The 17467-nt window shown below is 49.8% G+C and overlaps 1 protein-coding gene across 2 annotated transcripts in view; it reads left to right on the top strand.

Moving 5' to 3' along the window:
• PLA2G4E (phospholipase A2 group IVE) overlaps nucleotides 1–17467 on the top strand; it is an 80802-nt gene that overhangs the window by 55115 nt on the left and 8220 nt on the right. For both annotated transcript variants that reach the window (XM_061430869.1, XM_061430870.1), the window contains exons 5-14: nucleotides 1–41; nucleotides 5398–5440; nucleotides 5957–6017; nucleotides 6892–7052; nucleotides 7394–7477; nucleotides 7831–7868; nucleotides 9946–10081; nucleotides 11366–11502; nucleotides 14522–14744; nucleotides 17310–17424. In XM_061430869.1, coding sequence (XP_061286853.1) covers nucleotides 1–41; nucleotides 5398–5440; nucleotides 5957–6017; nucleotides 6892–7052; nucleotides 7394–7477; nucleotides 7831–7868; nucleotides 9946–10081; nucleotides 11366–11502; nucleotides 14522–14744; nucleotides 17310–17424 — 1039 coding nt within the window. The remainder of the gene's footprint in view (nucleotides 42–5397; nucleotides 5441–5956; nucleotides 6018–6891; nucleotides 7053–7393; nucleotides 7478–7830; nucleotides 7869–9945; nucleotides 10082–11365; nucleotides 11503–14521; nucleotides 14745–17309; nucleotides 17425–17467) is intronic.

The raw sequence follows: 17467 nt of genomic DNA, 5'->3' as shown, positions 1-17467 counted from the left end.
GGCATGGAGGAGCTGGAAGTGGAGTTCCTGCTGGAGGAGAGGTGAGTAGGACCCAGCCCCCCAGGCTTCCACCAAGGTCCGGATTCCAAAGCGGCTTCTGCTCACAGGCATTGCACCTTCTTCCTGCAGTACCCACTCTTCCACTCCCACCCCTGACACCCCTCAAATGCATGGGGATCACTTGGGAGTTCCTAAATAGTGTAGGTGCCTGGGCTTCACCCCTTCTCATCCAGGTCTGCTGATGTCAGTGCTATAAAGATCTAGTACTCTGGCCAATTCATCTGCCTCAGATCCCCAGCATTTCTGAGAGTGGCTCCTGGGAAGACTTCCTGCCACCATGGGGATGGGACTTTGCCAAGGTCAGGCTAAGAAAGACATCAGGACTAAGGTGTCTCCTCCTGGACCCAGAACTGTTAGAACAAACTCCCCCCAAACCCGGGGCTGAAGCAGCCCCTCTGCTGCTGCTGCTAAGTAGCTTCAGTCGTGTCCGACTCTGTGCGACCCCATAGATGGCAGCCCAGCAGGTCCCACGTCCCTGAGATTCTCCAGGCAAGAGCACTGGAGTGGGCTGCTGTGCCCCTCTGCAGCCAGCTCCAACTCTGGAACCAAGTCAAGGGGAAGCTCGGGGCCAAGGTATGGGATTATTTCTCATCATTTCCAACTAAGAAAAAGATCCAGGTTCCTAGGGGTATGACTATGCTGTGGACTCACATGGACCTGGGTCACAGAGTTGGGAGTGTGGGAAGAAGGGTACGAAGGGAGAGGAAGGAAAGGAAGGGGCAGTGAGGGGGGGCCCCTTCCTGGAGGGGACAAGCCTGCCCTGGGACAGCAGGGTGCCTTGTGATTGATTGGGCAGCTGGCTTCTTAGCCCTGGAAGGACTGAATCCCCTGGACTTACAATCAGCCCACGAACAGGGGGACAATGAGAGGCAGGAATTAGAACAGAGGGCTTGTCAAGATCCAACCAGAGAATCCTATGTGTAGGGGCTCTTGGGACTGAAGGTCCTCATTAAAATCAACTTAAAATTAAAATTTAATTTGGCAAGTTAAAATCAAGTTCATTTGTTTCACAGTAAAGGAAATCTGAGCTCTCTCCTTTGGTTCTTGGTTTAACAGGACTTTTAAGGGGAAAAGTGTTCCTTGGGTGAATCAGAAAGTGGAGGAACTACGTCAGAATAAGGGTTGACCTGGAGACACAGTCCTCTTGGGCTTAGGTTGAAGAGGGAGGCTATGGACTTCCCTAGACTAACTGTAACCAGAGAGGCTCTCTCGGGTTTGTAACACAGACATTTCACACTCCCAAGGCCCCTCTCTGGCTGGGTCAGAACTATTTGTTAACGCACACATTAAAGCACAGAACGGAGGAGGGATCCGTTTTTCTATCAGAACTGTTCACATCTGTGCTAGGCGGTGGGCTCCAGCCTTTTCTTGCAACCTGTTTATCCTTATAACTCCATGCAGTTGCATCTGGTTGGACATAAAGAACAGTTATCCTTTAAGTGAGAAAAAAAGGAAACTCTTCTACTCCCTCTATCCTATAAATCTTTATTTCTGGATATTTTATTTTAAATGTATGCCAGTTTTCTCCTTGCCAATTCCTAAGGCTTCTTAAGCCAGTATTTTTCACAAGCACTAAGAAGGTTCTGCTATCTCCTTATTGACTCTATATAGGCTCTTTGTCCCCTTTGTGAGAAATCAGTCAAGAAGGATATGATTTAGAAAACAGACTTGTGGTTGCCAAGGGTGGGTGGGAGAGTGGGGGAGGGTTGGATTGGAAATTTGGGATTTGTTGATGTAAACCAGTATGTATAGAATGGGTAAACAACAAAGTCCTACTGTATAGCTTAGGGAATTAAATATCCCATGATAAACCATAATGGAAAAGTATATGAAAAAGAATAGCATATACTTCAGTATTCTTGCCTTGAGAACCTCATGAACAGTATGAAAAGGTAAAAAGATATGACACTGAAAGATGAACTCCCCAGGTCAGTAGGTGCCCAATATGCTACTGGAGATCAGTGGATAAATAACTCCAGAAAGAATGAAGGGATGGAGCCAAAGTGAAAATAACACCCAGTTGTGGATGTAACTGGTGATAGAAGTCAAGTCTGATGCTGTAAAGAACAATATTGCATAGGAATCTGGAATGATAGGTCCATGAATCAAGGTAAATTGGAAGTGGTCAAACAGGAGATGGTAAGACTGAACATCAACATTTTAGGAATCAGTGAGCTAAAGTGGACTGGAATGGGAGAATTTAATTCAGATGACCGTTATATCTACTATTGTGGGCTAGAATCGCTTAAAAGAAATGGAGTAGCCCTCATAGTCAACAAAAGAGTCTGAAATGCAGTACTTGGGTGCAATCTCAAAAACAATAGAATGATCTCTGTTCGTTTCCAAGGCAAGCCATTCAATATCACAGTAATCCAAGTCTATGCCCCAACCAGTAACGCTGAAGAAGCTGAAATTAAACAGTTCTATGAAGACCTACAAGACTTTCTAGAACTAACACCCAAAAAAGATGTCGTTTTCATCATGGGGGACTAAAATGCAAAAGTAGGAAGTCAAGAGATAACTGGAGTAACAGGCAAGTTTGGTGTTGGAGTACAAAATGAAGCAGGGCAAAGTCTAACAGAGTTTTGCCAAGAGAACGCACAGGTCATAGCAAACACCCTCTTCCAACAACACAGCAAATGACTGTACACAGGGACCTCACCAGATAGTCAACACCGAAATCAGACTGATTATATTCTTTGCAGCCAAAGATGGAGAAGCTCTATACAGTCAGCAAAAACAAGACCAGGAGCTGACTGTGGCTCAGACCATGAACTCCTTATTGCCAAATTCAGACTTAAATAGAAGAAAGTAGGGAAAACCCCTAGGCCATTCAGGTATGACCTAAATCAAATCCCTTATGACTATACAGTGGAAGTGAGAAATAGATTTAAGGGACTAGATCTGATAGGCAGAGTGCCGGATGAACTATGGACGGAGGTTCATTACATTGTACAGGAGACAGGAATCAAGACCATCCTCAAGAAAAATTAATGCAAAAAAGCAAAATGGTTGTCTGAGGAGGCTTACAAATAGCTGAGAAAAGAAGAGAAGCAAAAGGCAAAGGAGAAAAGGAAAGATATACCCATCTGAATGCAGAGTTTCAAAGAATAGCTGCTGCTGCTGCTGCTGCTAAGTCACTTCAGTTGTGTCCAACTCTGTGCGACCCCATAGACGGCAGCCCACCAGGCTCCCCCGTCCCTGGGATTCTCCAGGCAAGAACACTGAAGTGGGTTGCCATTTCCTTCTCCAATGCATGAAAGTGAAAAGTGAAAGTGAAGTCGTTCAGTCGTGTCTGGCTCTTAGCCACCCCATGGACTGCAGCCTACCAGGCTCCTCCATCCATGGGATTTTCCAGGCAAGAGAACTGGAGTGGGTTGCCATTGCCTTCTCCTTCAAAGAATAGCAAGGAGAGATAAGAAAGCCTTCCTCAGTGATCAGTGCAAAGAAATAGAGGAAAACAATAGAATGGGAAAGACTAGAGATCTCTTCAAGAAAATTAGAGATACCAAGGGAACATTTCCTGCAAAGATGGGCACAATAAAGGACAGAAATGATATGGACATAACAGAAGCAGAAGATATTAAGAAAGGGTGGCAAGAATACACAGAAGAACTGTACAAAAAAAGATCTTCATGACCCAGATAACCATGATGGTGTGATCACTCACCTAGAGCCAGACATCCTGGAATATGAAGTCCAGTGGGCCTTAGGAGGCATCACTATGAACAAAGCTACTGGAGGTGATGGAATTCCAGCTGAACTTTTTTAAATCCTAAAAGATGATGCTGTGAAAGTGCTGCACTCAATATGTCAGCAAATTTGGAAAATTCAGCAGTGACCACAGGACTGGAAAAGGTCAGTTTTCATTTCCCATCCCAAAGAAAGGCAATGCCAAAGAATGTTCAAACTACCACACAATTGCAGTCATTTCACTCACTAGCAAAGTACTGCTCAAAATCTCGAAGCCAGGCTTCAACAGTACATAAACCAAGAACTTCCAGACGTTCAAGCTGGATTTAGAAAAAGCAGAGGAACCAGAGATCAAATTGCCAACATCTGTTGGATCATCAAAAACACAAGAGAGTTCCAGAAAAACATCTATTTCTGTTTTATTGACTATGCCAAAGCCTTTGACTGTGTGGATCACAACAAATTGTGGAAAATTCTTAAAGAGATGGGAACAACAGACCGCCTTACCTGCCTCCTGAGAAATCCGATGTAGGTCAAGAAGCAACAGTTAGAACTGTACATGGAACAAGGGACTGGTACCAAATTGGGAAAGGAGTACATCAAGGTTGTATACTGTCACTCTGCTTATTTAACTTATATGCAGAGTACATCATGAGAAATGTTGAGCTGGAGGAAGCACAAGCTGGAATCAAGATTGCTGGGAGAAATATCAATAACCTCAGATATGCAGATAACACCACCCTTATGGCAGAAAGTGAAGAAGAACTAAAGAGCCTCTTGATGAAAGTGAAAGAGGAGAGTGAAAAAGTTGGCTTAAAACTCAACATTCAAAAAACTAACATCCTGGCATCCAGTCCCATCACTTCATGGCAAATAGATGGGGAAACAGTGGAAACAGTGACAGACTTTATTTTGGGGGGCAGATGGTGACTGCAGCCATGAAATTAAAAGACACTTGCTCCTTGGAAGAAAAGCTATGACCAACCTATACAGCATATTAAAAAGCAGCGACATTACTTTGCCAACAAAGGTCCGACTAGTCAGAGCTATGGTTTTTCCAGTGGTCGTGTATGGATGTGAGAGTTGGACTGTGAAGAAAGCTGAGCACCGAAGAACTGATGCTTTTGAACTGTGGTGTTGGAGAAGACTCTTGAGAGTCCCTTGGACTGCAAGGAGATCCAACCAGTCAATCTTAAAGGAAATCAACCCTGAATATTCATTGGAAGGACTGACTGATGCTGAAGCTGAAACTCCAATCCTTTGGCCACCTGATGTGAAAAACTGACTCATTGGAAAAGACCCTGATGCTATGAAAGATTGAAGGTGGGAGGAGAAGGGGATGACAGAGGATGAGATGGTTGGATGGCATCACCGACTCAATGGACATGAGTTTGAGCAAGCTCTGGGAGTTGGTGATGGACAGGGAAGCCTGGCATGCTGCAGTCCATGGGGTTGCAAAGAATTGGACACGACTGAACTGAATTGATATGAAAACGAATATATACATATGTGTGTATAACTAAACCACTTTGCTATACAGTGGAAATTAACACAATGTTGTAACTCAGGTATACTTCAATAAAATAAGTTAAAAAAAAAAAAAAAATGACAAGACTGACCAGGAGTTCTCATTTTGTTTTTCAGCCCCTCTCCACCTGAGAGCCTCATCACGAACGGCGTGCTGGTGGTAACTGTCCTTCCAGAGTCTCCTGTGGCTCTAGGGCCACCTGTGGCTGCTCCTCTCAGAGAACAGAACTGTGGGAAGGAAAACCAGGCCCAACTTGGACCCTTGCCCCAGAGCCCGCTAGGAGGCAGGCTAACTGAAGCCAGACAAAGGAAGCCAGGGCATGGTGGGGGCAGCAGCTGGGCTCCTGCTCCTGGGGGGAAAATATCTGGGCCATCACCCCATCTCCCACAACCGTGTCCTAGGAACCCCCTAATAAAAGCACCCACTAGTCTGCAGCCTCCTCCCAGAATCAGTCTCATCCCAGTTTTCCCTAACTCCAATCCCTAAAAGCATTAAATTCAGAAGTTAAAAGTTTCCCATAATTAGGCTGTTAGTATAGCCATTTTAATTCAATGCAGCTAAAGCCTCAGGATTCAAGGAGCTCTCTCCTTGCAAGATCAGTCTCTGGGAATGTGTGGCCTGGTAGAGCATCCCATGCAGCATGGGCTCAAAATGACCCCCCTTCCTTTGTTTCAGTCTCGACAAATGTCCTGCCTGGAGGTTTGTGCAGAATCCAGGAGGCCAAAGAAGAGGAAAAGTGAGCCCTTCAACCGCTTCTGCCTGCTGGCGGGTGGGAGGCAGGAATGGTGCTGTTTTCTGACTCTATCAACATCAGGGTGGCCGCTCCATGGCCGCCCTCGGCTCGATGGGGAACCCAAAGCTTGGCTGAGTCCTCGGGATCTTCTTACCCTCACGAACCCCTGTCCTTCTCACTGCCCTAAAAGGAGGCTGCTCTTCCAGGCCCCCAGGTGACCCTCAGAGCTTCCCAGCCTGGCCAGCGCCCTGGGCCAGGGATCAAGGGCACAGCACTGCCTATTTGTCCATACTGATCTGCGCTGCAGCCTGTCAGACCAGGGATTCCCGGGGTCTAGCGCGGTGGTCAGCACCCAAGGCAGGTAGGGCCCTCTAGATGCACCGCTTCCTCTAATCAGACTCCAGTTCATAGAGTTCTAGCATCTTATAGCTGACAGGGACCTAACAGATCCACAACTACAAGACCCTCCAGTTCAGCGCTCCATCCCACCCCCCCACTCAAGCCCTGCCTGGAAAGAGGACAGCCTCAGAGCCCCACAGGTGGAGGGAGGGGAAGGAAGAGGTTCTACCCTCAAACTGGCAGAAAGGGGGGCTGCTTCCAGTGCAGTGGGAGGGTGATTTGGGGGCACATTGCAGAGAAGGAGGAGGATTAGTCCAGAGAACTCAGCATCTCAGATCTCATGCACAAGCCTGTTGAAGTGCAGGTTCCAGGGCCCTGCCCTGCCCTTCAGAACAAGGCTTTGGGGCATTTTATCCAGTGCCTTGGTCATTCTAAACCCCTATCCTGGGTGCCTCCAGCTAGGCCTTTTAGTGGGCCATGTGAGGGTGGGAAGCAAGAGGCTTCCTCGGGGTCTCAGCCCTCTAGTCCTCTCTTCCAGAGAAGGACCTCCTGGTGACAGTGACGGAGTCCTTCGAGCACACCCAGCGCATCTCACCCTGCCTGGAGTCCTGCTGCTCAAACCTTGCCTGCTTCCAATACCCCAAATACTTCCAGCCTGAGGTGCACGTGGAGTTGCCCAAAAGCCCGTGGATCTGTGAGGTAGGGCTGCAGAAGTATGTTGGGGGTAGGGGCCTGGTAGAGGTGTGGGGGGTAGGGGCCTGGGAGAGGTGTGGAGGGTAGGGGACTGGGAGAGGTGGTGTTGGGGGGTATAGGGGACTGGGAGAGGTGTGGGGGGTAGGGGCCTGGGAGAGGTGGTAGGGGGGTATAGGGGACTGGGAGAGGTGTGGGGGGTAGGGGCCTGGGAGAGGTGTGGGGGGTAGGGGACTGGAAGAGGTGGTGGTGGGGGGTATAGGGGACTGGGAGAGGTGTGGGGGTTAGGGGACTGGGAGTGGTGGGCAGCGGGAGGGGCCCTCCCCCTCACACACCTGCCCTCCTTCCAGCTTTGCTGCTGTGCGCGCCAGAAGGGCCCTGTGTGCCAGTCCCTCCACTGCCTCCCCGACGGCCAGGCAGTGACCTTGCCTTTGGTGAGGGCCTGGGGTCTGGGAAGGGGCCCCTGAGCAGCTTAGCCTGGAGCTCCTGTGACAAGGAGATGGGGAGAGCCTGGGGGGCCGTGAAGGAGGATGATTTCTGGTAGGGTAGAGGAGTCTTGTGGGGTAGGAGACTGCTGGGCTGCAGTGTGGAGCCAAAGACAGTGTGTGGAGGCTGAGTCCAGGATGGTGGGGAGGGTCATGTCCAGAAGAGAACATGAGTGTGTGCCCACGCCTATGTCTGGAGTCAGGTCGGGGTGGACAGTGTGGTGAGTCTCCACTTCTTTGGTTGGGAACTCTTGGCTCTAAACTTGTCATCCCTGACAAACTTTTCATCTTTCACTTCCCAGAATGAGAACTGTGAATTACACATGAAGTCTACACCCTGGTAAAGTACCCTCTTTCTGTCTGTCCCTCTGACTCATTTCTCTTTAAGGATGTGGTATCTTGTGGTTTTGATTTGCATTTCAGTGATGGCCAGTGATGTTGGGCATCTTTTCATAGGCTTACAGGCCATTTGTGTATCTTCTTCAGAGAAATATTTATTCAAATCTTTTGCCCATTTTAAAGTGGATGATTTGCCTTTTATTGTTGACTTGTAAAATTTCTTTGTATATTTTGATACAAGCCCCTTGTCAGATATATGACTTCTAAATATTTTTTCCTATTCTGAAGATTGTCTTTCACGTTCTAATAGTGTTCTTTGAAGCACAGAAATTTTCAGTTTTGGTGAATTTCAGCGTATGTATATCTTTCCTTTGTCACTTGGGCTCTTGGTGTCATATTTAAAACACCATTGCCTAATCCAAGGTCAAGAAGATTTACTCCCATGTTTTCTTTTAAGAGTGTTATAGTCCTAGCTCTCACATGTGAGTCTATGATTGATTTTGAGTTAATTTGTGTATATGTGAATATATATGTACATATTGTGAAATAGGGGTCCAACTTCACTCTTGGACTCTTGGCATGTGGATATCCATTGTCTCAGCATCATTTGGTGAAAAGATGATTCTTTCCCTTTTGAATTGTCTTGACACCCTTGTTGAAGATCAAGTGACTGTTGCTTCCATTTACAGTGACAGCTATTTTGTCCTTGATCAAGTTATTAAGCCCCTCTAAGTCTCATTTTTTTTTTCATCTGCAAATTACAGCAATACTAAAGGCATGGTCCTTGGTTGGGTTGCTTTGAGGATCCAGTGAGATAACACATGCGAGGAAATCAGTGATCTGAGAAGTGGGACAGTCTGAAAATATCAACTAATGTTATTATTATTGCTGTTTGATTATTCATTCCTTGTTGAGACCAAGGGAAAATTTTCCTGACAGCTGTGTCTGCAGGCCTGTACTAGACACAGAGGGAACAGATGGGACAGTCCCCAGATTCTGTCTTCAAGGAGATATGACCTTGTTAATTACACAGGTCACTAAGACTCAGGTCAGAAATTCTCAAAGGTTCATTTGCCCGGGGAGCAGGACCTTGGAGGATACAAGGGATGTTGGTGGGCAGAGGAAGGAGGCTCAGGACCCACACTGCTCCTGGGTTCTGGGAGCCAACGGACCCTCCTAGAAAGTAGCAGGAGGTGAGGCTGGACAGATCAGGTGGGGCTTGAATGCCAGGCCATAAGCCCGGACTTGCTCAGATCAGGGATATGATAAAAAGAGGACAAGTGTTGGACATGTTTCTTCTGCCCCACCCGCCTTGTAGACCTGTAGGGATGACAGGATTACAGTGAGAGTGTGAAGGAGGAGTCTTACTCTGGGAGCAGAAAGGAATATGAGTACCGTGAGAGCAAGGCCTCGTTTATCCAGCTCACGAGAGCCTTTATGGTACAGCCTTATTCAGAAGTGTGTATGTGAGTATGTGTGTGTTTGTGCTTAGTCATGTCTGACTCCTTGAAACCCCGAGGACTGCAGTCCTCCAAGCTCCTCTGTCCGTGGGATTTTCCAGGCAAGAATACTGGCGTGGGTTGCCATTTCCTCCTCCAGGGGATCTTCCCGATCCAGGGATTGAACCCATATCTCTTGGATTTTCTGCATTGGCAGGTTCTCTACCACTGACTACCTGGGAAGCCCTTGCTTTATTCAGAGGGATTGGCTAAAAGGGTCTCAGGGACCCTTGTCACCATGTCTGGCCTCAGGCTCTAGCAGGTGCCTGGGGGACGCCTTCCAGCACTTTTCAGAACTTATTGAGAAAGCATAGGGTTCAATGAATACCTAATAGTGTTAAGTACCTGCTCACAGTGCACCAGCTAAGGCTTTGGGGGCTTTACATTTGGTGGCTCATTGTCAGGAGTCAAGCACGATTAGTCCCATTTTACAGATGAGAAAGCAGAGGCCCAAGGTCACAGAGGTGACACCTGGCAGAACCAGGCCTCAAGCCTAGGTCCAACTGACCCTAAAACCATGTCTTCTCCATGAAGATGGAATCTACAGGCCTGCTCAGCCAAGGTCCTCTGTCCCCATAGTTCCCAGGCGCTGGACGTGCGGCTGGGCTTCAGCCTGTGCCAGGCAGAACTGGAGTTCCTGCAGAAACGGAGGGTGGTGGCAGCCCAGGCGCTGAAGGAGGTGCTGCAGCTGGAGGAGGACCTGCGGGCAGATGAGGTGGGTGAGCGGAGGTCCACTCCAAGTCAAACCTGTCCTTCCAAACCGTGCCTGCCGGCTTAGCCCTGCAGTCCCTCCCGTGCCCCAGGGCGGCACTGCCTTTCCTGTGGTCCTTAGTGCCAAGGTTCCAGGTGCCCAGGTGAGGGCTGTGCTTCATCACTGTAGGATGTGATTCAGCTGTGTAGTCACAGGGGCAGGGAGGGTAGAGTAGAAGGAAAAGAAGGAGCCCAGCAGCTCCTCCCCTGCACTGACATCCTGAGACAATGAGTGATGTCCTAGCTACACGGGACCACATGGCCCCCTTTTCCCAGCCAGGGAAACCTTGAGAGCTCCCCTAGCTCACACATGCCACACATTGCCTCTGTAAGCCGTAGGCCCTTCATTCTTTAATTCTCCCTTCCCCCAAATGTGCGTGAACACACACACACACACACACACACAGAATGAACTGCAGTCGGGGACTGAAGACAAGCAGCTTCCGCCTGCAGGGCCAGCTTCTGTGCACAGGGCAGACGACAGAGCCTCTGTGCCCTCTGTCATCTCCCTGGTGTGGGCTGGGGCCCACACTCCCGTGAGCAGCAGTCAGCCCGCCGAGAGTTCCCCTTCTGAGGCTAACCACAGTGTGGACAGAGACCTCGCCACTTAGGATGGCTGTGACAGGGCTTCGGCTGACAATAGTCCTCACAGTCCCCACTCAAATGAAAACAAAGCGAGTCTTGGTAAAGACCCCACACCTCCCTCTCCCATCTGTAGGGAAACACACCAAGGGCATCTTAAACCTATGTAAGCCCACAGATGACAACCTTGCTCCTTCCCATATCAAAAATCCATCTGTTCCTGCTCCTACACATACGGTTTATTCTGAGCACATATCACGAGCCGAGCCTGGCCTTGATGCTCTAACATCAGATCCCCTTATAGCAGATATTCATTCACAGCCATTAAAGAATCACACTGGTTGGATTTTTGAGCAAGTCACCCAGCCCTCTGGCCCCAGTTCATCCTCTTTTAACTGAGGGCTAGATTCACAGTGCTAAGAGCTCCTATGTGACTTTCTGATTTACCAAGCCTGACACCAACCATTGGGTTGAGAGATAAGGTCCAGCTCTAAACCTACCAAGTGGCCTGACACTGTGTGAAAAGCAGTTTTCAGGTTGCTCAATTCCCCCCGCCCCTGCTCTCTGTAGCCCGCTTCTCCTCCTCCACTGTTCTTTCTAAGCTCCTGTCATTCCAAGTCTTCTGCTGTCCAGCCTCATCCCGACAGCCCGCTCCATGTGCCCCCAGGTCCCGCTGATAGCCATCATGGCCACTGGGGGTGGAACAAGATCTATGACCGCCATGTACGGCCACTTGCTGGCGCTGCAGAAGCTGAACATCCTGAACTGTGCCAGCTATATCACCGGCCTGTCTGGGGCCACCTGGTAAGGAGCCGGGGACGTGTCTGGTGAAGCCCAGAGCAAGCAGCCAACAGGTTGGCCAGGAGGGGGGTTTCTGGTGAAGCTCCTCCGCCCCAAGATAGAGTGACTTGTGACACCTGTCACCACTCACAGCTGTGTGACCTTGGGCATACAGCTTAACTTCTCCGAGTCTCATTTTCTGTAGCTGTAAAGTGGGGATAGTAACAGCACTGACCTCATGGGGTTGTTGCGAGATGCTCTCCCAGGACTGGGTACACAAAGGACGTGTGTTGGCCGTGACTTCCGTTTACTACGGCAGGGGCCCAGCAGTGTGGTGGCCAACCAGGAGTGAGCCACTGCTTCCACCGACCCCATCCCGCCGGGGAGAGGCAGCTGTCCTCTCTCAGACCGACCGTGCCAAGTCTCCTGGGGTGGGAGGAGCTGGCCCCGCTGCCCTGGCTGCCCACATAGCAGCCCAGCCCGCCCCGTGCGCTCCCTCTGCCCTGTGGGCCGCCTCGGGCTCCCGGCTCCTCACTCTTGCTGGTGAACGGGGAGTGTGAGCCCTCAGCTCTGCCACAGGAGAGGCCAGTGTGAGGACGGCTTCTCCACAGATGCTGGGGCGGGGGTGGGGGGGCACAAAAATGTTTGAATTTCTTTTAAGATCAGGAAAAATGGAAAGAACTTCTAGGTTGAAGAAAATGTTTTAATAAATAATATTACTATATTTGTCTTTACACAACAGTCATAAAAGATAATTTTTTTTTTTTTTTACTATTTTTTATGGTGGAAGGGGCCCACCAAAGTCATGATGCAGCCCTGGTCTAGGATGACCCAGGCCTCGTGACAGCCCAGAGCCTCTCGGCCAGGGCTGAGTCTTATTCTGTGGGAACTAGTAAGCCCCAGAACCTTCCAGGCCCCAACCTGTGCTCCTCATCCTGGAGGACTCTGGGTAGCTTTCATTTGAGTGGACAGATGTGAGGAAAGCCAAGGGTTCCTGGCATACCAGAGGCCCTGAGGCTTCAGCCCAGAGGGGACAGAGGATAGCTGACAATTACTGGCGTTGCCTCTGTACCAAGTCCCGGGGAGACTGTTTCCCATGGACCCTCTCATTTCTTCCTAACAAGACAATGAGGAAGATGTTGTCATTATGCTCATTTTACAGCTGGAGAAAAGAAGGGATTGGTCCAAGGTCACTCAGCTAATGAGTGGTGGAGCTGGGATTTCAACCCAGGTTGAGTCCAGGGCCTACATTCTCAATCCTCACTGATAAACTGCTGCCCATGGGAAGTGGGCTAAGGAGACAGACCTGCTTGCATCGGGGTAGAGGGGTGTCTACCTCCTCCTGGCCTATCTCTGGATCAGGCAGGAAACCGGAAGGAACCCAGGCTGTGCTAGGGTGGGGGTGGGGTGTCTCCTGGCCTGGGAAAGCGCTGGGAAGGAGTTTTTAAAAATCAAAATCAATCCTTTGTAACATCTTTGAAAGCTTTTTAAAAGTATAAAAGTAACCATGTGAAACTAATGGAGAGCAGAGTGCTTTTTTGTTGAAGAACTCTCCTGAAGCCAGAGGCCGCGGCTCAGACAGTTGGGCAGCTGAAGGCCAGATCCCCGTGGGGAGGGCGATCCCTGGCGATCCTGACCTAGACTGAAGAAACTGTGTCCAGGTTAAGCAAAGGCAGACAGAGGCAAAGACCCAGGGCTGGGGATCTCCATCTTTGTTCTACTCCTCCCGACTGCCCACAGAGAAGTTAAGAAGAAAAAGGGGAAATGAATCTTTCAGTTCAGTTCAGTCGCTCAGTCGTGTCCAACTCTTTGTGACCCCATGAATCGCAGCACTCCAGGCCTCCCTGTCCATCACCAACTCCCGGAGTTCACTCAAACTCATGTCCATTGAGTCAGTGATGCCATCCAGCCATCTCATCCTCTGTCGTCCCCTTCTCCTCCTGCTCCCAATCCCTCCCAGCATCAGAGTCTTTCCCAATGAGTCAACTCTTCGCATGAGGTGGCCAAAGTACTGGTGTTTCAGCTTTAGCATCATTCCTTCCAAAGAAATCCCAGGGCTGATCTCCTTCAGAATGGACTGGTTGGATCTCCTTGCAGTCCAAGGGACTCTCAAGAGTCTTCTCCAACACCACAGTTCAAAAGCATCAATTCTTTGGCGCTCAGCTTCCTTCACAGTCCAACTCTCACATCTATACATGGCCACTGGAAAAACCATAGCCTTGACTAGATGGACCTTTGTTGGCAAAGTAATGAATCTTTAGCTGGCATCATAATTATAAAAATTAATGTGACAGAGTAGAAAGAGTCTAGAACTTGGAATCTGCCAAGCCTGGGGTCAGTTGTGCTAGTGGTAAAGAACTGGTCTGTCAATGCAGGAGATGTAAGAGACACGGGTTTGACCCCTGGGTTGGGAAGATCCCCTGGAGGAAGGCATGGCAACCTATTCCAGTATTCTTGCCTGGAGAATCCCATGGACAGAGGAGCCTGGTGGGCTATAGTTCACAGGGCCGCAGAGTCAGACACAACCAAAGCGACTTAGCACACACAAACCCAGGGCCAAATGTTGGCCCCACCACTCTATGGCCCACCACTAACTTTAGGCCAGGTACTGTCCTCACCATTTTATATTAATTCATGTCATCATCACAGTAATGCCGTGAGGTAGGTACAGTTACCATCATTCTCCCCAGTCCACAGATGGGGAAACTAAGGTGAGGAGCAAGTAGGTGACTTGCCCAGATCATGCAGCTGGTGAGTGGCAGAGTCTAGTTTTGAACCCAGGCAGACCTGGGCCCAGAATCCTCACTGTTAAATAATGTTCTTCACCTGGCACATGACAGGCAGTCAAGAAACAGCAGCAGTTGTGACACAGAGTGAGACTCTTCTCCCCTTCACTGCCAGGCCTCATCCCCTTTCCTTCAGGCTCCTCTCCTGGCAGGTGAGGGCTTCCCATGACCTGCCCACCTTCTTTCCTGCCAGAGCCCAGGGTCCATCAGACCAGGCCTGGCTCAGCTCTATCAGCCATGCCTGTCTCTCTCTCCAGGACCATGGCTACCTTGTACCGTGACCCTGACTGGTCCTCCAAAAACCTGGAGCGTGCCATCCTCGAGGCACGGAGGCACGTGGTCAAGGATAAGATGCCTGCCCTGTTCCCAGACCAGCTCCTCAAATTCGAGGAGGAGCTCCAGCAGCGCAGGCAGGAAGGCTACAAGGTCACCTTCACAGACTTCTGGGGCCTGCTGATTGAGGCCTGTCTGGGGGATGAGGTAGGTGCTCAGTTTCCCTTGGGGCCCAACCTGCTCGGGGCTGATGCCCAGCCTTCTGCCTTCATGAGGGCATCGGGAGATACGTCGCACTGTGAGGGAGTTAGACTTGCGTGCAGATGCATCCTTGGACTGTAAGAAGCTTGAGACATCAGAACGCACGATGGAGCCAGACGGTGGGATTGTCTTCCCACATCCTTTTAAATATGACTGAGGCCCTCCCCTGGGGGTGGCTTTGGTGCAACCCTGCAGAGAGGCAGCTTTTCCTCTGAGAACCTATGAGAGAAAATGGGGAGGGAGCTGTCAGACTGTGATACAAGCCTGACCCCAAGTGGAAGAGAGAGGGAAGAAAGGCTGGGTGGAAGCATCCTAGTCCACTATGTGGACCCTTGGAGAGTCCTCCAGCCAAGCTGGCTGTCAGAGGAGTCTGGCAACCCGCCCCCTACAGAATGGGCCTGACTCAAGATCCCTCTGTCATGGCCTGGGCCCCTTCTCATGGCCACCACACAGAGGATGAGCTCAGGGAGGTTCCTTCCAGCTCTGCTATCCAATGATCTGAGCAGTATGTGCTCATGAAGAGAACCTACTTGGACTGGGACCCAGTTGCTGTGAGAGCCATGTCCGCCATGGTGGGGCAGTGGGATGCCCATGGGATGCTGTGGACCCAGACATTGCAGTGAGCTCAGCTAACACCTGGACACTTCTGACGGCATGGGCCCCAGGAAGGATCTAACTTTGGCTGTTGCTTGACACCAAAATAGGGCTTCCCACCTAATTTCTATCCAGGCCTAGGACTGACTGTCTGCCCCATTCCTGAAGGTGTCTGAAGAGTTCTGAATTCAATAAGAACTTGCCAGAAGGAAGAGGGACAGCAAATTATTTTCTAGTAGACCCCTTCTTCCATAAAACACAAAATTTGAGCAACCAAGGATGGCCCAAAGCTCATCTTCAACATTCATTCACTCCCTCATTCATTCTTTCAACAAAATTAAGAACCTCCTGCATGCCAGGAACTGTGCTAGGCAGTGGGATTCAGACTGGGGCCCTCACAGCTTTCAGTGGATCCCTGCCCCTTTTGATAACCCACCATCTACTCTATGCCCATGATGGAAAAGGGCACGCAGAGGCTGAGGGTGTTGGCTTTTGGTTTCCAGCAGGACAGGGTTTGAATTCTGGCTCTGCTCTGTGCTATTCCTTGAATGGGGATTTCATCAATAAGTGGTAGTTAGTATTTCTAACAGTGGTTACTGTCCCATGTGATGAGGAGGAATGTGCCAAGGCCTTTAACATTAGAAGTCTGAGCATCGTCCATCGTCCATGTCCGGTTTGGTGTGGGAAGGAGCCGAGGTTTCCAGGAAAGCAAGTCTAGGGCTGAAGGAAGGAGGCCTCTGCTCTTCCACTCTGGCCAAGGCAGGGGCCTCTTTCCCTCAGGACCCCTTGATAGTGAATGTGGACTGGGCTCTTCCCTGAGTCCGCAATGTCTTCTCCTTCCAGGATGGTCAGCTCCATGGTACCTGCATCTCTGGGCCCAGTTGTGATAGGTATCCTGTTGGCCTTTCAAAGGAGGCTTTCATCAGTCCCTCCAATCAACTCTGAATATTCATTGGAAGGACTGAGGCTGAAGCTGAAGTTCCAATACTTTGGCCACCTGATGCAAAGAGCTGACTCATTGGAAAAGACCCTGATGCTAGGAAAAATTGAAGGCAGGAATAGAAGGGGGTGACAGAGGATGAGATGGTTGGATGGCATTACCGACTCAATGGACATGAGTTTGAACAAACTCTGGGAGATAGTGAAGGACAGGGAAGCCTTGCATGCTGCAGTCCATGGGATCTGAATGATTGAACAACAGTTGTTTGACCCACACGTGTGTTTACCATCCCATAAAGGTTCCGTGGTCTTCACACACTTGGACAACCATGGATGTCAGCCACCAGGCAGCTGCTTGGTCTGGGGTTAGAGCCTGGCCTTGTCTACACAGGCTGATTCACTGTGGGAGGTGGCCTATGGTCTAGGAGGATCTGCAGGACACCCACTGTGATTAGACTGCACTGTGCTTTGGGGACTTGGAACTTGACTGCCATCTGGTGCCCAGTTTCCAAGCCTTTTGTTTTTTAAAAAAGAAAAGTCTTTATTCTTCTCAAACAAATTTGAGATCCCAACATGCAAAGCAGATTTCTTATTTTTAATACAGCTGGTCTAGTTTGAGTGGGGTGGAAGATGATGAGGATGAAGGGGGGCAGTGGTGGCCCCTTCTACCCCTACCTTCTCATTCTGTGGCCCCTGAGACATGAGGAGAACCCTGGGACTCTGAGGGTCAGACCTAAACTGCAGACCCAGTACCACCGGGTCTGTGTGTCTGAGGTGGTGAACAGCCCAAGGACAAGTGAGCATTCTCCGGATGCATTTTCAGAGCAGGTTTGGCTGGTATCAGCTGAGACCTCCGCAGAAGCCTCGTGGGCTCAGGAGCCGGAAATGGGCTGTCAGAGGTCCAGACTGTTCTCTATTTTGCACTGCTTTCAGGCAGCTTGTCTGCTTCTTCCCCTTAACCATTATTTTTCCCCACAGAGAAATGAATGCAAACTGTCAGATCAGCGTGCTGCTTTGTGCCATGGCCAGAACCCCCTGCCCATCTACCTCACCATCAATGTCAAGGATGATGTAAGCAACCAGGATTTCAGAGGTAACACTGGTGACTAGCAATTTTACGAAGGGGTCCCTTCTCA

This window comes from Bos javanicus, chromosome 10, assembly GCF_032452875.1.
Source record: "Bos javanicus breed banteng chromosome 10, ARS-OSU_banteng_1.0, whole genome shotgun sequence".
NCBI classification, from domain to species: Eukaryota; Metazoa; Chordata; class Mammalia; order Artiodactyla; family Bovidae; genus Bos; species Bos javanicus.
The sequence above is the reverse complement of the archived record's forward strand: the minus strand, read 5'-3'. Positions and strand labels throughout refer to the sequence as shown.